We start from the raw sequence: 22204 nt of genomic DNA on the forward strand, positions 1-22204 counted from the left end.
GGTATCAATTACTTCCTTGCTTAATCTTTTTCAGCTGAATGGAGAACAGCAAATATCATGTCTATCGAGACGAAGGGATAACAACCAAATCTCCAAGAATCGTAGACTTTTTAATTTCTATCAATCTTATTGCATCTGCCCAGAATTCTAAGGCTAACCTCCTGTCTCCGCACTTCCAGTGCATACAACTCACTCCCAGTGCTGTAATCTGAACTCCATCTTTTATATGCAGAAATTTAAATGCTAACTTATACATTATATGATAAACAGAGTCTTTGAGGCATGCATTAGTCAGTAGGATTTCCTGACTTCCATTTTGTATAACTGTGAAATTTTCTGTGTTCTCTGAAAACCACAAAGCTATAAACTGCTTATTATATAAGGAAAAGATCCAAAACAATTATTTATGCTGATACTCAGAATATATTGCGATTGCATCAATGAAAGCAAAAGACTAGATCTCACTTCTTATACCCCAACTATAGTAGAACTCTGAAGTGACGAGAGGATATAGAACTGGCCAAGTGAGAGAGCAGGTGGAAACAGGGGATGGTGGGGGAGGGGGGGGGGGCAGGAAAATAGGGCCTTGTTTCACCCATCTCTTAGGGGCAAAACAAGAGTAAAAAGGTCCTGTGTTGAAAGGGAACCTGAAATATATTTGACACCACATTGGCTTGGAGAATATTCAGACATTCCTGGCAGCCACCTTAAACAGACATTGGGCCCCTTACATATGCTGATGAGGGGCTCAACACCTCTTTATGGACTCCTCTCCAAAACTGATTGGATAATACATTCGGCATGCTCTGCTTAAATTTTCCTGATATTTCTGCAGCCTAATCAGTAGTTCTTAAAGGGGCCACTGGAGGCCACAAACAGAAGGGCATTTTTTTTGTTTCTTATTACCATATCTTAATGGGGAGCCGGGAGTGCTTCTTCTGGATCCACAGCACTACTGCGGACCGCGTTGGCTCGTGTTCACCCCCCTCCCCCCCCAATCTCCTTCTCCTACCACTCAGAACCTACCTGAGTGCCACACAGGTCCTAAATTGGTGCTGAGGAAACCAGCAAGTTGCCTTAGGATAAAAGCAAAATATTGCAGATGCTGGAAATCTGAAATAAAAACAAGAAATGCTGGAACCACTCAGCAGGTCTGGCAGCATCTGTGAAAAGAGAAGCAGAGTTAACGTTTCGGGTCAGTGACCCTTCTTCGGAACTGACAAATATTAGAAAAGTCACAGGTTATAAGCAAGTGAGGTGGGGGTGGGGCAAGCGATAACAAAGGAGAAGGTGTAGCCTTGTCCAATCTACACCTTCTCCTTTGTTATCTCTTGCCCCACCCCCACCTCACTTGCTTATAACCTGTGACTTTTCTAATATTTGTCAGTTGCCTTAGGAGACCAAATAGGCGTCTGCAGGTCACCGGAATTATTCAGATGAGGCCCAAGGCCTGATTTCAGATGTGTCTCAGGTCTCCAGCTGCTGGCGCATGCTGTGAGCACTCCAAGGATTTTGGGCCCGAAAATGGGCCTAAACAAATTGCAATGACAGTCACAATGAATTAAGAAAGCCAGGAAAGTATAGACTGAAGGTAAAAGTACACCGTGAAAAATAATCCCACTTATATACAAGTTTTGTGGGGGACAGATTAATGCAGCAGTACGAAATATTTTTACATGGATCATTTTCCATTGTGGATGCTGGTTGGGAGGGAAGTATTTGATCTGGTCTGAGGAGAAGTTTCCCTTTTTACATAAAAGCTACAAACATCAGCTCAGCCACCCACACCTCTATATGTTAGTATCAGAGTGGAAACATTTGAGATCATGCCTTATAATGTTACACTGCTACAGTTAATTTGGGTCTTGGATCAGATTTGGCTGTGATGGTACTCCTGATGCTCAATGTCCAAGTTCACACATGAAGATCAGCCACGGAGATGCATTGGCGGGGGTGGGGGAGGGGGCTACACTACAACTTGAGTTACGACCTTTGGCGGAAAACAAATAAGGAGAGAAACAGAAGGTACTTTTTTTTTAAACTTCCATGGTGTAACTAAATATCTGCAGAGCTCTATATGGAAGGACTAAATAGGCCTGTTTGGTACTTCTGAGTTATTCATATTCAATCAGATTTAAAGATTGAGTTGCACGATTTTTTGGAAATGTATCCTAAGGTGTTATAACTGAAGGAATAACTGGAATGTTTACATTTAGTATTTTTCAGTGGCAAGATCTATATTTTGGCAGCATGTGCAATTTATCATTACTGCTGAAGGAATGTGTAACAGGAGTTGTATTTGTTGTGTTATCAGTCGTGGCTCAGTGGTAGCACTTTCACCTCTGAGTCAGAAGGTTATGAGTCAAAGTCCCATTCCGGAAACTCAGGCATATAATCCAGATAAGCATTTAAACTTGAAGGTGCCATCTTTCAGATGAGACTTTAAACCAAGGCCCCATCTGTCCTCAGGTACATGTAAAAGATCCATGGCACTAATCAAACATGAACACGGGACTTCTCCCAGTTTCCTGGCCAATATTTATCCCTTAACCAACATCACTCAAACAGATTATCTGGTCATTTATACAGTACTGTTTGTGGGATCTTGTGTGCAAATAGGCTACCACATTTCCTACATTACAATAGTGACCACAGTTCAAAAATACTTCATTGGCTGTAAAGTGCTTTGGGATGGCCTGAGGTTATGAACGGTGCTATATAAATGCAAATACTTGCTTTTTATTTTTGATAATCTTTATGCTGCTGCCAGGCTATCTCACGAATAATGGTTTTGTGATGTAGAAACTCTTGTGATACAATGTTATCGTCATAGTAACTTATAGAATAAAATCACTAACCTGTCTGTATTGTATTATAATACAAAGCAGCTTCAAGGAGATTTGGACAGACTTACTGAGTGGGCAAGAACAAGGCAGATGGAATATAATGTGGAAAAAAGTGAGGCTATCCACTTTGGTAGGAGGAATAGATATGCAGAGTATTTCTTAAATGGTAAGAGATTAGAAAGTATAGATGTACAAAGGGACCTGTGTGTCCTTGTCAATAAGTCACTGAAAGTTAACATGCAGGTGCAGCAAGCAATTAAGAAAGCTAATGGTATGTTAGCCTTCATTGCAAGAGGATTTGAGTCCAGGAATAGTGAAGTCTTTCTTCAATTGTATAGAACCTTGGTTAGACCGCACCTGGAGTAATGTGTGCAGTTCTAGTCCCTTTAACTTAGGAAGGATATTATTGGCATAGAGGGAGTGCAGCAAAGGTTCACCAGACTTGTTCCCTGGATGGCTGAACTGTCCTATGAAGAGAGATTGGGGAAACTGGGTCTGTATTCTCCAGAGTTTTGAACAATGAGAGGTGATCTCATTGAAACCTACAAAATACTTAAAGGGATAGACAGGGTAGATGCAGCTAAGATGTTTCCCTTGCTTGGGGAGTCTAGAACCAGGGGACACAATTTCAAATAAGGGGGAAGCCACTTAGGACAGAGATGAGGAGAATGTTCTTTACTCAAAGGGTTGTGAATCTTTGGAATTCTCTACCCCAGAGGGCTGTGGAAGCTCAGTCATTGAGTATGTTTAAAGCAGAGATTGACAGATATCTAAATACAAATGACATAAAGGGATATGAGGATAGTGTGGGAAAAAGGCTTTGAAGTGGTTGATCAGCCACTATCGAATTGAATGGTGGGGCAGACTCGATGGGCTGAATGGCCTACTCCTGTTCCTATGTTCCTATACACCAGACTATTATTTCCCCAGTTATGTTTGCGGCTCACCATCACCTGCAATTAGGGATGGGCAATAAAAGCTGATCTTGCCAATGATGCCCGCATCCCATAAATGAATAAAAAATCATAACTGTAAGTAGTTCTTATGTTATATACATTTATGCTACAAACCACGTAACTGGTCTTGCAACACCAGCATGGCAACTTCTCATTTATTGAACAGCCACAGCTCAGGCGTCATGGTGAACAATCCTGCTTCTTGTATATTATGAAATGACAGGCATCTGTGAGTAAGGACAGGGCGCATCATTTAATCTCATGATCTGGATTCTGCTTTTAAAAATTCTCCAGCAGGAATTAAAATTGCAAAATACATTGTAATTTCTTGTCATGATTTTCTAGTTTGCAGTAATACTGTAAATAGATTTATTTTAACTACTCAAACATGCACCAAACTACTAATGAGATGTTCAAGCACAAAAGCTTTGAACCAATAGTTAAACAAAATAGATATATTTTATATATATATATTTTATATATATATATTTCCGAAGAAGGGTCACTGACCCGAAACGTTAACTCTGCTTCTCTTTTCACAGATGCTGCCAGACCTGCTGAGTGGTTCCAGCATTTCTTGTTTTTATTTCAGATTTCCAGCATCCGCAGTATTTTGCTTTTATTATATATATTTTTAGCTGTGTTTGCTGACAATACAACCACTAGGTGGTGCAGTACTAGCACATGCGCAAATGCAGCCTCATGCACTGAAATGTCACTGCCTGCGACGTTTTGGCAGCTGCCAGTAGTAAAGATGATGCTGTTCAATTTATCTCAAACAACAAAAACAGATGAAACCCAAATCCCCACAGTGACTGCGATCGCCGCCTCCATCCCAGCCCCAACAGTATCCCTCTCCCATTGCGCTTCTCTTCACCACTCCCTCCTGCTTCTTCTCCCCTCTCCTGCCTATCTTGTCACTCTCTCTCTCCCGTCTTCCCCTGTGTGGAGAAGAGAGGTGGTGATTGCAGGATGAAGTTGGAGGGAGACTGGTGAGGCTGGGAGTAAATGACCAACAGGTTGGTGGGTGGGGGGGTGGGGGGTGGAGTGGGGAGATGCGGCGAGGTGGGGAGCAAGCAGATGTTGCAGTACATGATGATGTTTTTGTGTACATGCATGAATTAGTCCTGGCAAGCTGGGTATTGATGTAGGCTGTGCATGCACAGCACCATACTGTCAGCAAGAGTACATCCTACACATGTGCAAAGCTGGGAGTGCTCTGATGACATAGGTGCTGGGCTGCATTGTCAGAAGTCATTTTGTATTTTTTTATTCTTTATGCAATGTGGGCATCACTGGCAAGGCCAGCATTTGTTGCCCATCTCTAATTGCCCTTGACAACAGAATGACTTGCTAGGCCATTTCAGAGGCAACCACATTGCTGTGGGTCTGGAGTCACATGTAGGCCAGACCAGATAAGGATGGCAGATTTCCTTCCCTAAAGGACATTAGTGAACCAGATGGGTTTTTATAACAACTAATGACTGTTTCATGGTACCATTACTGAGAGTAGTTTTCAATTCCAGATTTTTTTTTAATTAATTGAATTTATATTCTACCAGCTGCCATATTGGGATTTGAACCCAGCCCCCAGGGCGTTACTTAGATTACTAGTTTCGTGACATTACCACTACGTCACCATCTCCTGTTGGGTAATGAGATGCTCAGCGTTTTCTGGCACTGGTGCAGCCTTTCCTGACCTGTAAAACACTGTGATCAGACGCAATGTAAACTCTTCATACTCACTGTTAAAACTATTCAGTAACAGAAAGTGCTTTACTGAAGTGTACAGACTGTTGTAGTCAGCTGATAGTTGAATCTTAGTATTAAATTCATCTGAAATTCAGACATAGATGGTTATCACATCCATATTGCGGTTCCCTTCTGACTGCAAGCTTATCAGTTCACAACAAGCTGGGAGTATGATTTTGTGCAAATGCCACTTGATATCAAGGGACACACCAAGAAATAAGTAATACAAAGAAAAGACGTAGATTTTTGAAGATAGTACATTACATTGACCACATGTACAGTATATCCAGTAACAATATATTTCATGTTGACAAATCTTCCGAAAAACAATTATATCAAGGTTACTTTCTAGATATTTTTATTTCAAAAATAATTCAGCTGAACCAGGTCAATAAAAAAACATGAAATTATGCAATCAAAAATATTACAGCACGTTTCATCTGTCTGTGAAGCACCACTAACATTCTAATTCAAATATCTTTAAACAGCAATCAATAAATTGTGTAATTTTTTTTTAGATTTAGATTTAGAGATACAGCACTGAAACAGGCCCTTCGGCCCACCGAGTCTGTGCCGACCATTAACCACCCATTTATACTAATCCCATATTCCTAATACATCCTCACCTGTCCCTATATTCCCCTACCACCTACCTATACTAGGGGCAATTTATAATGGCCAATTTACCTATCAACCTGCAAGTCTTTTGGCTGTGGGAGGAAACTGGAGCACCCGGAGGAAACCCACGCAGACACAGGGAGAACTTGCAAACTCCACACAGGCAGTACCCAGAATTGAACCCAGGTCGCTGGAGCTGTGAGGCTGCAGTGCTAACCACTGCGCCACTGTGCCGCCCATGTGTTCATCTTCAGGGTGATATTTTAAAAGGACATTAGTCCCTCAGATGGAATGTTCCGAAAGTAGTAGTCCCCTTGATAATTGTGGAATGAATGACATTACATATATGTCACGTGGAAGTAGAAGGAACAACAACAAGACGATGTTTGTATATAAAAAGATATCTTCAATTAGTCAGTCCAAAGCTATAGGTGTCATCACTCAAAGAATTAACACTTTTCTGACATGTGTGCAGCAATTGACAACATTTTCCTTCTCTTTTCCTCTTATCCAGCTTTACTCTGTGTTTGTGAAAGGGAAGAGAGAAAGCTAGATTCAGTGCATCTTTATCTTTTAGTTAGTTAAAGAGTATTCATATGTCCTCGTGTTCCCAATTCGGAAGTCCAAACATTTTCATGTCTCTTGAGGTAAATATAAATGATCTTCAATGAAAATCACCAGTTCGTCTGTTTTTTCACCTCCTCCCTGGTGCTGGCTCTCAACGTCATTCAAGCTACTGGAAATGCATTTCAGATCGCTTTTATTGCTGCTGTCGTCTGGAGTTGGTCCAAATAACCAATCTGTAAAAAAAGAGCATTGTATAAAATGGAAAACAGAGCGAAGAATAAAAGGACAGTGTCTCTGATTGACAACACCCTTAAGCACCCGTAAATTCCAGGTTAAGCATTTTACTAACGAAAACGAGTTTCTTAGCATTGCTTTTCTACACCAGCAGAATGGCAATATTTTGTGCTAAATAGGAGGCATCCATTTACAGTAACTGCAATATCTGATGTGACAGCAGTTACAGAATAGGGATCACTAAATAACTGACACAATCAATTCGTTCTCCTGTGCCTAATTATCATCTAGATTAGAAAATTAATGAATGACGATTTTCCAGATGACATGTTGCACCTGAAGAAACACTAAACAGATGTGAGGATGTAAGGAGGAAATCAAATAGATCCAGAAGATAACATTTAGAAATTGTTCAACCTTTTACTTAACAATTTCTGAAATCAACTAACAGGGCACATTTTCCGGTAAGGTCCATTTTACACATTTATACTGTATATATTTCATTTTTTTCTATTTTGCCATTCAAATATTAATTTCAATTCAGTGTAGCATAGCTAAAAGGAAGAATAATGATACATAATGGCAGCAATTACATGGAAAATGACAGATGCATCGCAATAATAGCACAGAATAATGCATCTATAGAGCTGATTGCACAGGGGATAATAGATGCATAAAACTAATTACATGAATGATAACCAATGGGTTGGTCTGATTATATAGAAAGTAACAGATACATAGGACTTGTTACATGGATTATGACAGATGTTTGATCTGATTACATGGAACATAAAAAAATACATAGGACTGATTACAAAGAATCGCAAATAAATATTACTGATTACATGAGGAATAACAGGTAGGTTGGTCTGATTAATTGGAGATAACAGATGAGTAAAACTGAATACACTGAGTATAATAGATACATGAATCTGATTACATGGAGAATGATAAATATGGGACTGATTATTGGAGCATAAGAGATACATTACGAGTCCGCCACATCATGTGGGAGCTAAGTCTTGTATAGACCAAACTGATAGGGTGGTAGGTACCATCAGTGAACCAGTTGGGTCTTTATGACAATCCAACACCTTTCATGGTTCTTTTATCTGATGCCAGTCCACAAATTACCAGATATATTGAATTGAATTTCACAACTTGCTAGGTTTCATTTCTCTGGCTCAAACCCTTTACAAAGTTTTAAATAGTTTATTCTCTCTCCTTTCTGCTATGCCAACATGCGCTCTTTCCTGCTACTCTCCTTTTCGGTCTGTCTTCTTTCTTCTGCCTCTCTTCTCTCCTGCCATGATTCTCCATCTCACTCATTCTCTCTGCTGCTCTTTTCTCTACCTTGCTTGCTTCTCTCCACTCTTCCATGTCCTTTTACCTTGTTAGTTGTGACTCAGTTGGTAGCACACTTGCCTCTATGTTAGAAGGTTGCGGATTCAAGTCCCATATCAAAGACTTGAGTATAACAATCTTGGTTGACATTCCAGTGTGTCTACTGTACTGGCTTTCAGATGAAATGTTAAACTGAGGCACTATTTACAGTGGATGTAAGCGATTTTGTGGCACTATTTTTAACAAGAGCAGGGGAATTATTCTTAATGACCTAGCCAATATTCTGGCTGTAATAATTAACTAAAGTGTGGCTAAAGGGGCTAAAGTGTGGTGAGTCAAAAAGACTTAGCAGTTGGCAGGAAAAAAGACAGAAGCGCAAGGGGAGAGCCAACTGCGAATCAGCCCTGACAACCAATTTTATCTGCAGCACCTGTGGAAGAGTCTGTCACTCTAGAATTGGCCTTTATAGCCACTCCAGGCGCTGCTCCGCAAACTACTGACCACCTCCAGGCGCTTACCCATTGTCTCCCGAGACAAGGAGGCCAAAGAAGAAGAAGAAGAAGAATTAACTTGATGCCTATGACCTGTGAGTGGCCTTTTCTTTTTAAATCTATGAAAATTCATTTTTTTTTTATAAACTCAACACTTAGAAGTATCTTGGTGCTGGAGAGAAAAATGAATCAATAAATCCCAAAACATGACAACCAGTTAATCTGCTTTGTTTGATGTAGGAATATTGGCCAGGACACAAAGAGAACTCACCTGCTCTTCTTTCAGTAGTGCCATGAATCTTATACATCCACTTGAACAGGCAGATGGGGCCTCACTTTAATCCAAAAATACTGCATGCAACAGAGCAGTATCCTCTCTATGCTCAAGCTCAAAGAATGGAGCTTGAGGCCCCCAGTCTTCTGAATCACAGGTAAGGCTACCACCACTGAGCCAAGCTAACATAGGAGATAATTACTTGGAGAAAAGCAGACACATGGTACTGATTGCAGAGACAGGATGGAGCAAGGATTTAGAGGGATTTATAAATGAGGATTCTAAATTCAAGACATTGGGCAGTGGACAACAATAGAGGTTGACTAGCACGGAGGTGATATAGGAGCAGTACTTGGTGCAGGATAAGATGTGGGCAGTTTAGCAGGAAACTTCAAATCAGTTGGAGCTTATGTAGATGGAGTTCAAGAGTTCAAGATGGAAAGCATTGAAGAAGTTGAGCCTGGAGGTAATGAAGGCATGGATGACTAGTTTTGCAACAGTGGGGGTAACGTAAAGGCAGAAGTGGAAATGCATGTACTTTCTAGAAGCTTTTAATCTGCTTTCACTTTTTTTTGTTTGGAATATACAAATCTTTTAATGGATTTATTAAACTGACAGCTTTCTCTAAATTTATATATTTCAGTATAGTTTCTCCCATTTGTGTCATTAATGAAGCAATTTGCTAATTTTATACTCATTTTGGAGTATCTGTAAATAAAATCACACTGTTTCAAATGCATTACATTGTCTTCACAAGAATCTTGTATCTCCTTACACTTTCATTCCACACATCCCATACCTGCTGAAGTTGTTATTGCTGATATCATTATCATCATCATTATTATTTAATTTTCAAGACAACATGATTTATTCAAGATGACTTAGAACATCAGCAAATTCAACACATTCCATTTAAAACCGATTAGCTGAAAGTATTGCTTATTCCAAGTGATGTCTTTTGTATGGATTTAAGCACATAATCTAGGTTGACATTTCAGTTGCCATATTTCAGATGGCATATTAAAAGCAGGCCCTACCTGCCTATTCACGTAGATGTAAAGAAATATAAAAATTCTATTCGTACTTCTCCAAAACAAACAGATTATCTAATCATTAATCCTGTTTACTGTGTGTGTCCTAATTGGCTGCCATATTTGCCTAAGAAATAGCTGTGACTGCACAGTATTAGATGTTGAATCATGGACTGCAATTGAAACCCAGTGAGAAGCTAAGGTAAACTCTAGTCAGTCAAGTCATCCCCTTGTAGAAGTTCAGCACTGAAAACAAGACTAAACCATGTTTTTTCTGTTAGTCATCTCCAGATTATCACGATCAATTTTCCAGCGATTATCCCACACTAGCTATTTTGTAACTGTTGACATCCTGAGTCAATTGTACTGATCATTAATGTCCACCATGATACCTCTCACTAGCAAATGAACCCAAACAGAAATGCCTCACTTTAAAGAAAAACTCCTTTGAACATATTTTCAAAAGACACCATTTGAATTTCTCAATGTGATATTATAATCATTCCCAAGTATACACATTCCAAAATTAATTCTCTCACTCCATAACATCCTTCACTTTCCAGAACTGTGTCAAACATCCTGGATATGGTATTATAGATGAAATAATTGCAATATAACATTGGTTAGATTACCAAAACCAGGAGTGATCTACATTTGAGGCAGTCATGCAGGTTGTATAGATATTCCCCAGAAACAACAGTGATTTTAAACACAATAGTTAGTGCCTGGTTCCTACCAGATTTAAAAAAAAAAGAATTAAGGCAATGCAGGCATGTAAAGCAGCTTTCCCTCACATTGTTCCAAGGTCAGACAAACTTAAAGCTATTTTTAATACTGACCTAAATGCATAACATACAATCTATTCCTTCTACTGCCTACTGACTTTAAGCATTAATCTTAATTGGTAGATAGCTAGAGGGTAAATGGATTGTGTGTTAATAGAATGATTAATGGAAGTGCTCCACTTTTTCATGGCAAAATGGGTCAGTACTTGGGGTTCTTAGAACAAGTTACAGGAACTTTCAAATTACAGCAGGCAAACTCTGATAAAGTTGGGTTGAATTTCACCAAACAAAAAATCCTAAAAAATCTATTCATCTTCACTCAAAATTGTCTTAAATAACAGTCTCAGCTGTTGGAAAATATTTTTAATAAATGCCTACAATGTCAATAAATGACTAAAATAAAAAGTATTCGAATTGTATATTGTACTGTTTAGTGAACATACCTTTAAAGGGACTTGTTACAAGTGAAAGTGTTTGGCAAGTTTCTTACTCTGTTAATCCGGTTACATCATTTGTGTCAAGAAACATAAAGTTTAATATCGATAGTTGACGCTATTAATTTGACAAATTGACACTTGGCCTTTCCTTCCCCAAATGGCACCATCTCCCGCCTAGAAGAAATTCATTGCGAATAACCTGCAATGTATTAATTGCATCTCCTTAATATTTATCCTTAATATTTGATTTGTCAAAGCTAACTACAACATGGCTAGTATTTCACTTGGTGTCTCTTTTCTACTTTGCGTTTTAAAATCGTGTCTAGAATTTGGATTTCAAATTTCAATATTTCTAAAAGTGTTAAACCAATCAAAACACGCAGTCCAGCTAAACAATATCAATGTAGGTAGAATAACACACTGTGTTACCTGTATTGTTGGGGAGGAGAGGTTAATAGAATATATTTCATTACAAAATTGCCCCCTTTAGTTTTATAAGGTTTAAATGTTGTACTGTTTTACTATGATTACAGATCCTTCCTGGTGTTTGTAAACGATATTTTATCTTTATTTCAGTTTGACAAAAGCGTATCCAGTTTTCTTTTAATGCATCATCTGTTTCTAAATGGGTCTGTCTTTGATCACATGTTTGATATTCTGTACAAGCTTTTAAGCAACGAAGGTATGTTAATGAAATAAAGCGGGTCGTTGACCTAAGGTGTGTGATCAAAGACAACAGAGAATCTGCCTTTTTAGGCGTGTAGTGTTGCTATATGAAAATAGCAATCGATATGAATCCATGGAAGTATCTCAGCGTCCAAGCACTCAGTCACCAGAACTGTCTGCTGTTTAAGTCGAAGGATAAAGATGTGGGGAAAAATTCTAAAATTAATTTATATTCATTAAAGGATTATACCTTAAGGGATTCCGTGTTTGTTAATAGATGTTAGTTATCATGTTATTCATGATCTCACTTTTGTTATTCTGACCTTTTAATTCTAAGTAAACCGTTAAGAGCATTTAGAAACCATTATTGAGGAAGAGTACGGAGAAAATAATCACAATTGTAGGTTTGATGATTTTTAACTGCGGCTTTGAATATATTGATCCGCTCGGTTCGTTTGGATAGCTGTTGAAAAGGAAAAAGGAACGAGATGGACTAAGTTCGCTCAAAAACTTTTAATGCGGGGAACAAAAATACAAGATATACATTTGCGGGTTTAAAGAACACATTTATAATACGCGTGTTTGTTGTTCATTTATACTGTGCTCCGTTTTACGGTTATTGATAAGTTCAGCTACTCACCCACAAAGTCATGGACAAGGTCCTTAATGAGATGCCCAACAATAGCGTAAGCCACAGCCACCACCACCAAGGCTGCCATCAACAGGTAAAACACAGCCTTTGGCAAAGGGATGGCGTCCCGAGCCGGTGGCTTGTATTCCTTGTACAGTAATTCGTTGTCGGAGAAGGAATACTGGAAGAGATGCTCCATGCCACTGGTGGAGTTGGTAGCATTCACATCTAGGTTATAATCGTCCTCTTCCGGACCCAGCACACTCACAACCGATGTTGTTGTCTCCACAGTTTTTTGTATCAAATTTGCTGTCTTGTTCACAACAGGTAAAATCCGGGAAAGAAACGTGTTCCGGTCTTTGAAAGCCGTCCCGTTGCACCGGATCATATTGCCATGGACGTGAGACAGTGAAAGTGGCTGAAATTGGTGTTGAAAGCTCTACCGGATTGTGTGGTGGAAACTGGCTCCCCAAATCTCTACAGCATGGTCTAAACGGGCAGCAACAATGTGGATCTGTACAGACTGGAGAGCTGTACTCGGACTGTGTGCCCAGGGTGCGACTGAATGTTGTCGAACGCTGACTCTCAGCCAGGGCTGGCAATGTCCGGATGAGCTTACACAGAGCGATAAGATAGCTGTGCGTGTGCGTGTGTGAGAACACTTGTCACTCCTGAGGAGGAGAGGAGACGGTCAGCGTCAGTCTGTGTGTCACCACTGAGGGGCGCCTTTGTATCTGTTTTGATGTTGATCTCACAGTGTTTGGACAGATTGGAGTTTCATACTGACAATGTTTAGACCTTGAGTCTCAATCGGAGGCAAATAACAATACAAGAACAGATGGGAGAGGTAATTACTTCAATCCAAAGCCTCTGCTGATAATGGCGCTCCCCAGGTGGGCTCAGAAGTGGTCAGACTGACAGGTGATCAGGGTGAAAGCAGTGAATTCCATTCATTCACACTGTCAGTTTCGCTTCGATTGCCTGACAGTGTGGTGGAGGCAGCTACAACCAGGGCTTTCAAAAGGGAATTAGATAAGCACTTAAAGAGAAAAAAATTGCAGGGCTACGGGCAAAGAGCGGGGGAGTGGGACTAGCGAAGTGCTCTTGCAGAGAACCAGCATGGACGCGACGGACCGAATGGTCTCCTTCTATGCCGTAACCATTGTCTGATTCTATTAGAAGGATTTCCGTGCTGATCCCGAACTGGCAATGTGGATGCGGTGGCAGAGCCTGACTTGATTGAGTCTCCATGAAAAGGTAACCTCACACCACCTGGATTTTACACCGTGTTTACTGTAAATCCAGTGCAGGGTCAAACCGGATCATTTTGGAAACCTGTCTGAAATTCATTGAAATGTTTCCAGAGTGGGGGTGCTCCCCCTCCACTTTAAAAGAAAGACGCATTTAGAAACTGTAAACATTAATATTTCTAATTTTTTTTTGGGGGGGGTGGTGTGGATAGCTCTGCATATGTCTGTGTTCATGCATTTTACATTCCAGCTAGGCAGCAACCAATGTAAAAAGGTTTTCTCTGGTTGGAACCCAAACCTCAGCCACCTGCCTCAAACAAGTCTAGGATTTATGGTTACTGTCTAAATGTCCACTAAACTGTAGTGAAAATTAATGATTTAGACATGAATATTGGAGGTATGATCAATAAATTCGCAGATGACATGAAAATTGGTGGTGTTGTAAATAGTGAGGAGGAAAGCCTTAGATTACAGGACTATATAGATGGGCTGGTAAAATGGGCGGAGCAGCAGCAAATGGGATTTAATCCTGAGAAGTGTGAAGTGATGCATTTTGGGAGGACTAACAAGGCAAGGGAATATACAATGGATGGTCGGACCCCAGGAAGTACAGAGGGTCAGAGGGACCTTGGTGTACTTGTCCATAGATCACTGAAGGCAGCCGCACAGGTAGATAAGATAGTTAGGAAGGTATATGGGATACTTGCCTTTATTAGCTGAGGCATAGAATGTAAGAGCAGGGAGATTATGATGGAGCTATATAAAATGCTAGTTAGGCCACAGCTGGAGTACTGTGTACAGTTCTGGGCACCACACTATAGGAAGGATGTGATTGCACTGGAGAAGGTGCAGAAGAGATTCACCAGGATGTTGCCTGGGCTGGAGCATTTCAGCTATGAAGAGACACTGGATAGGCTAGGGTTGTTTTCCTTAGAGACCTGATTGAGGTAGACAAAATTATGAGGGGCATAGATAGGGTAGATAGGAAGAAACTTTTTCCCTTAGCAGAGGTGTCAATAGATTTAAGGTAAGGGGCAGGAGGTTTAGAGGGGATTTGAGGAAAAGAAATTTCACCCAGAGGGTGGTTGGAATCTGGAACACACTGCCTGAAGGGGTGATAGAGGCAGGAACCCTTACAACCCTTAGGGGCGGCACAGTGGCGCAGTGGTTAGCACCACAGCCTCACAGCTCCAGCGACCCGGGTTCAATTCTGGGTACTGCCTGTGTGGAGTTTGCAAGTTCTCCCTGTGTCTGCGTGGGTTTCCTCCGGGTGCTCCGGTTTCCTCCCACACGCCAAAGACTTGCAGGTTGATAGGTAAATTGGCCATTATAAATTGCCCGTAGTATAGGTAGGTGGTAGGGAATATAGGGACAGGTGGGGATTGTGGTAGGGATATGGGATTAGTGTAGGATTAGTATAAATGGGTGGTTGATGGTCGGCACAGACTCGGTGGGCCGAAGGGCCTGTTTCAGTGCTGTATTTCTAAAACTAAAAACGTTTAAGAAGTATCTAGATGAGCACTTGAAACACCATAGCATACAAGGCTACTGGCCAAGTGCTGGACGGGATTAGAATAGATAGCCTTGATGGCCGGCATAGACACGATGGTCTGAAGGGCCTGTTTCTGTGCTGTATGACTCTATGGGCTGAATTTTATGCTGCCCCAGTGCTCCGGGATGCCTACCCAACCCTCTTCCACCTCCGGTCAAGTTTACGGCATCGGGCGTGTGGGGGGGAAACGGCTCGCCCGCCCACCCGAGGCCAATCAAGGCCCTTAAGTGGCCACTTAAGGGCCCTCGCCCGCCTCCACAGGTATTTTATCCAAGGCAAGCGGGAATGCTGGGGACGTGAAAGGCTGCCCCCCTCTCCCCAAATGACCACTCCAGCCTCACCAGGGAAAGACCAAACCCCCTGTTGAGGCAAGCCCAACTTACCATCCCTCCAGGCTCCATGGCGTTGGCTGGGCTGCAGTCCCAGCAGTGGCCACCGCTCCCGGCAGCTCACTGAGGCGGGACCTCCTCCCTCAAGTGGGTGGAAGTCCCACCTCGGGACAATTAAAGCCCGGGGACCTGTAAAATGCGGGACGGATCCCCGGGCTAGGCGGATGCAGGTTCGCCACCAACTTTCATGTCAGTGGCAAATTCCCATCTGCCTAAGGTAAAATCCAGCCTTAGGACTCTAAGCTTAAGCAATGAAGAAATATGAAATCTTTGGCAAATGCCTTTGAAGATGGGAGCTCTTTAAAGAAAGCCCACCACCATTTTGCATGGGACGGTTGAGTACAACAACCGTGCTTGAGAAAATTGGCATGCAATAAACTCAAGTGCGAGTAACAATACATTCATGATGGACCATTTTCCAATGTGGAATACGCTATTAGACCATGTGTTTATTTAAGAAAAAGGTTTGTCAAAAAAATGTTGATGAATTCGCCTTTAAATGCAAAACTATAATCAAACTACCTTTTTAAATGTCTTCTTCACTACCCATAGTTTAAGCCTAATGATTTGTCACAAAGTGACATCCCAGGACAAACCATTGGATGTTTACAACCTTTTGTGGCAAGTGTAATTTTGCCCAGGAGCAGCAAAACCAGCAGAAGGAGAGCAACAGGTGAAACCTCAAAAGTCATGAAGAAAGTGAATGAGAACTGCAGGAGCCAGTATGAAAGTTGAGTGGGAAAGAGCAACAATATCCATTTGAGAAGTTCTTTTGTCCAATCTGGATTGAGCTGTGTGATGACTAACCTGGTTTGTGGAACACAAGTAGCTATTATAATGCAAAAGAAGGTCTTGCAGTCACTCAACTGTACTTGCAACTAGCTTTCTGGCAGAGGGGTGACTTTCCTGATTTTACCTTCTCAACCGACGCACTGAGCAAGTCCTCATCCTCGGTCATTTCAATCTCCATCTCAATTCACCTTGTCCTTTCTCCTCTGAGTTCACTTCCTTCCGGTCCTCTTTAACCTTTTCCTCCATTTAGTCTCTCCTACCCATAATTATGGCTAATCTCTCAACCTTGCCATTTCATGGACTACCTACCACCAGCAGCTCAATCACAGACAGGGCCATCACTCTCCTTGTATCCCTCATCACTCACAACCCCCAATACCCTTGCAACCTCATTTCCTTAAGCATCCCTCCTGGAAACATTTCTCCCCCTATCTCTTACAGCTCCATTTTCAAACTCTCAACTATCTAGTCTTTGGCGCTCCATGTACCACAATACTCCTTCAGCTGTCAATCTGCTCAGTCACTCCCTCACCTTCACCTTGGATGCTCTTGTACATTTTATTCATTTCTAACCCAGTTATTAAACCCTGGTATGGCCCCCACCTTCATTCTTTCAAGTCCACGGCACACAGACTGGAACATGTGGTGCACAACTGGCTGAATTTTTCATCACCTGATCTGGCCAGGTCACACCATGTTTTAATGGGTCCTGCTATCCTCTGCCAAAACCATTCAGTACTCCAGGATAATTCAAGAATGCAAAGATTAACCGTGGCTCCTTTTCTCAACAACAAAATATCTCCTTAAACCCCTCTCCCCTACCCCCTCCACACTTACCTCCAATAATGTGTGAGGAGCTTATGAATTTCTTTATTGCTAAGATTGTGACCATCTTCTTGTCCATGATTTTAGGAGTCACCCCTCCTAATATTCCATAGAACCATAGAATCTTACAGTGCAGAAGGAGGCCATCCAACCTGTCATGCCTGTGCTAGATCTTTGAAAGCACTGTCCAATTTAGTCCCTGGCGTCTTCCGCATAATCTTGCAAATTAGTTCTCTTTAAATACATGTCCAATTGCCTTTTGAAAGTTCCTATGGAATTTGCTTCCACCACCCTTTCAGATAGTGCGTTCCAGATCTTAACAACCCTCTGAGTGAAATAATTTCTCCTCATTTACCTTCTAGTTCCTTTGCCAATTATTTTAAATCTATATATGACCTCTGGTTACTGACCCACTTGCCTTCCTTGTTTTTGTATTCAATGTCTCTATTTACAAAGCCAAGTAGCCCATACACTTTCTAAACTATCTTATCAACTTGCCGTCACTTTCAAAGAGTTATGAATATGCACTTCCAGACCCCACTGCTCTTGTACCCCCTCAAAATAGTACCATCTAGATTATGTTTGCTCTCCATGTTGTTTCTCCCAAACTACATCACTTGACCCATTAAAACATGTCTGTATTAAGTTGCATCTGGCGTGTGTCTGCCCATTTCACCATTCTATGTCCTCCTGAATTCTGCTATTGTCCTGCTCTCTATTAACTGCATTTTCAAATTTTGTATCATTTGAAAACTTCAAATTTGTACTCATTATTCCCAAGTCCAGATCATTTATTTATAAGAAGAAAGGCAATGGTGTTAATAGCAACCCTGGAGGATCCCCATTACATATTTCTGTCCAGTCAGAGAAACATCCATTCACCACTACATTCTGCATCCAATCGCTTAGACAATTACATACCCAAGTTACCACCATCCCTTTAATACCATGTGATTTTATTTTCCAAATAATTCAGTTATGTAGTACTTTATCAAATGCCTTTTGAAAGTCCATAAATACAACATCTACTGAACTACCTTCATCAAATCCCAGTTATTTCATCGAAGAACTCTATCAATTTTGTCAGATATGATTTGTCTTTAACGAATCCATGTTGACTGAACCTTACCCATGTTTCTCCAAGTGAGAATTAATTTTGTCCTTGACAATGCTCTCTAGTAGTTTACCCATCACTAACGTTAGATTGATTGGCCGGTGGTTACCAGGTTTATTCTTCATAAACATTTGCAATCCCACTGCCATATACAAGCAGGTTTGGAAGATTTTGGCCAGAGCTTCTGCTTTCTCCACTCTAGCTGCCCTCAGCAACCTAAGATGTATTCCCATTTGGACCAGGTGACTTTTTGACTTTGAATGATCCTGACCTTTCTATCCAATATCTCTACTCCTCCCTCCTGTGCTGTAATATTAACTTCATCCTCATTTTTTGTGAAGACAGAAAGTGCTTATTTAGTAACTCAGTGATGCCTTCTACATCCCGAAGAAGATTTCCATTTTTGTCCCGAATTGGCCCCACCATTCCTTTAGCTGTGCTTTCACATCTTATATGATTATAAAAGATTTTTGGGTTCCCTTTTATGTTACCCACTGATCTTTTCTTATTCTCTTTATTTGCCCTTCTTGTATTTTTTTTTAAATTCCCCTGCATTCTCTGTATTCTGCCTCATTTTCGACTGTATTCTGTACCTAACATTTGTCATAAACTTTTTTCTGTTTCATTTTAACCACTATTTCCTTTGTCATCCTGGGAGCTCTAGATTTGGATGCCTCATCATTCTTCCTCATGGGAATATGCTTGGTTCATATCCAAGTATCTCCATCTTGAATGCCTACCATTGCTTATTTACTATTTCTATTCCACTTGTGCTAGATCCCTTCTCAAAGCATTGAAATTGTCTCTTTTCAAGTGGGTATTTTCACCTTTGATTTTTCATTGTCCCTTTCCATAACTACTTTAATCTTAATTATGTTATGATGATTATCAAGATAATCTCCCGCTGCAACATACTCCATTTGCCCTACTTCAATCCCGGAACTAGATCCAGCAATGCTTTCCTCTTCATTGGGCTAGAAATATACTGATTAAGCAAGTTCTCCTCTGCACATTTTAGAAATTCTTCACCTTGTCTGTCCTTTACTCTGCTATTTTTCCCAGTCAAGGGTAATTGAAGTCCCCTACTATGGGCTGGATTTTGTGCTGGAGATGGGGCTCCCAGCACCAGGACAAAAGGCTGGGGGAAAGCCTGCCTCTGCTTTCTCTTGCCCCCGTGGAGAGATCCTCCATTGTTTTCTTTTGCCTAAGTGTCCCGCGCTGGGAGCCCCATCCCTTTATAGACTGGAAATTCCACCTCAAAGAGCTGCTGGCCAATCATAGGGCTGGCAGCTCAGCAGTATTGGCAGTGCCACTGGGAGCGGTGGCCACTGCCGGTACTGCAGAGGCCTTGGACAGGCCCATCTGTGGAACCCTGGACCTCAGGTAAGTGAGGTGGGGTTGCCGGGACCAGTCCAGAAGGCCCTGGCGAGGATGGGTGGGGGGTGATCATGCAGTCCAGGGGAACAGGGGTCCTGGGGGATAAAGTAGTTCCCTGTGGGTGTCCTGGTGGGCCACAGATTGCCCATGGAGGAGGGACCCCACCCCCAAGCCTGCAGGGAGTGTGCCTCGTGTTACAAGGTGCCCTTCCCGCATAGTGGAGGCAACCTCCTGCCACTGGTAAGATCCTTGGGTGGGAAGGCTGTCATCAGCCTATCCTGCCCTCAGGAAGATCGCTTGGCCATCCCTCCTGAATAAATTGTAGCCAGGAATGTTTAGTTCCTATCCTGCCTGTTTACTCCAGGTCTCCATAGTAGCCTCTATATCATAACATCATGTGGCAACTTAGGCTTGTTTCTCATCAACCTCATTTGTAACACTTTTGTGATGGTCCTTGAGAGGGTGCAGAGGACATTTACCAGAATGGTTCCATGGATGAATGATTTTAAAAGCTGGGCTTGTTCTCTTTGGAGGAAGGGAGATTGAGGGGAGAATTGATAGTGGTATACAAGATTATGACAGGTTTGGATAAGGTAGACAATGAAAAGCCGTTCCCATTAGCTGATCTTACAAGGACTAGGAGACACAGATTGTAGGTTTTGGGCAAGAGATGCTGGGGGGATATGACAAAGAACAGTTTTATGTAGCAAGTGGTAATGACCTGGAACTTGCTGCCTACGAGGGTGGTGGAAAAGGAGACGATGAATGATTTCAAAAGGAAATTGGAGGGAAATAAACTTGCTGGGCTACAGGAATAGAGCGGAGGGAATGGGACTGTCTGGATTGCTCTGCAGAGAGCCAGAATGGACATAATGGACTGAATGGCCTCCGTCTGTGCCATTATGACTCTATGACTAATAGGTCTTTTGTTCAATCTTTAAACATGATTCGTGTCACTAGTGTCTTGTATGTCGCAATGGGAGTGTAACTCAAATATTACACATCAAACAAAGTAGGCTCACACTTCGAAAACAGAATCTTACATTCAGGAATGCAATGGTGATTTTGTTGGTCCATAGTGTGTAAACAAATATGTCACAGGTAAGCTAGGATTAATATAAATTTTTGCATTTTATTAATTGGGTTGTGAAGTTACCTCCACTTCAGAGCTGTTTTCTAGAGCTAATGATTCGGTCAGTGTAAATAGAAGACAGCCATTTATCATCACCTTGTCTAGGACTCCTTTTGGTGGGACAACCAACTGATTATTTGTCATTCTCATGCTACCAGATGAAAAGCCCAATTCAGATAGGAATACAAAAGAAGAATCAAACTGTACAAGGGAAAGGGAGGGTAGAATTCTGGGAGAGGCAAAGGAATTTCCTCTAACAGATTATATAAATGATCTGAGGTACTAAAATAACGCAAGAGATCAGTATAACAAAACATTATAAATAGTGCTGAAACATGTTTACAGTATCATAAGAGGGAAAGCCAGTTAAAGAAGGTTGGAATTCTGAAAGATAAAAGTGATATAGAAACATCTTTTTTGTATGTTCACAATGTGCTGAACTGACGCACAGATGCTGCACGTGGCCAAATTAAGGGAACAACATTTCATTCAATGTGGTAACTTTGATTAGCAACTAGATAAAGGCAGTCCTTGGCATACAGAATCGAGGGAGTGATTCTGGTTTGAAACCTGTCTTGGTTTTCTCTCTCTCTTTCTCTCTCTATCTCATCATGGAGTGCAGTGAATACTTGTAGAATGAGCCCAAATTGCTTGCAACTTAAATACAATACCAATTTGTTCAGGGAGAGGTAGCTTGAAAGTGCCTAGGAGAGTGATTTGTTCTTTAATAGTACAAGAAGCTGATGGAAATGGATGTATCTCACTGGAAAATGCTATTCTATTCATTCCCATGTATTTTATGTAAAATGAATGAGCTTATTGGCTCAAAAACATGTCCATTCTCACTAGAGTGCTTTTCAGTTCACCTTCTGTAAAACAGGAGGACTCACTTGGCAGCATGTGCCAGATCATCGTATGCAGTGCATGGAACAGGGTTGGTCTAAGTTAGAAAGCATTTGCAAATTAGGACAACAGAAAATGGGTGTGACAAACAGGAATCTCAATAATTTTAATATATTTCAAATAGATTAAGTTTTTAAAACAAAATAAGTTGCTATTGTTATAAATGTATGTTCTGACACTTTTCCTGCGCATTCATGTTCTGCGTAAGATGTGTGTCTCACAGTAACAATCGATCATC

General features: G+C 41.2%; 1 protein-coding gene across 1 annotated transcript; it reads right to left on the reverse strand.

Annotated features, from left to right (window-relative positions):
• Nucleotides 1–6412: 6412 nt before the first annotated feature.
• On the reverse strand, nucleotides 6413–13308 carry LOC137372517 (uncharacterized). The gene is made up of 2 exons (XM_068036398.1): nucleotides 12642–13308; nucleotides 6413–6972 (listed from the first exon to the last, which is right to left on the reverse strand). Exons 1-2 carry the CDS (start codon nucleotides 13018–13020, stop codon nucleotides 6806–6808), a joined length of 546 nt encoding a protein of 181 aa, XP_067892499.1. The 5' UTR covers nucleotides 13021–13308; the 3' UTR covers nucleotides 6413–6805.
• Nucleotides 13309–22204: the final 8896 nt, after the last annotated feature.

The sequence above is a fragment of the Heterodontus francisci genome, chromosome 8 (assembly GCF_036365525.1).
Source record: "Heterodontus francisci isolate sHetFra1 chromosome 8, sHetFra1.hap1, whole genome shotgun sequence".
NCBI lineage: Eukaryota > Metazoa > Chordata > Chondrichthyes > Heterodontiformes > Heterodontidae > Heterodontus > Heterodontus francisci.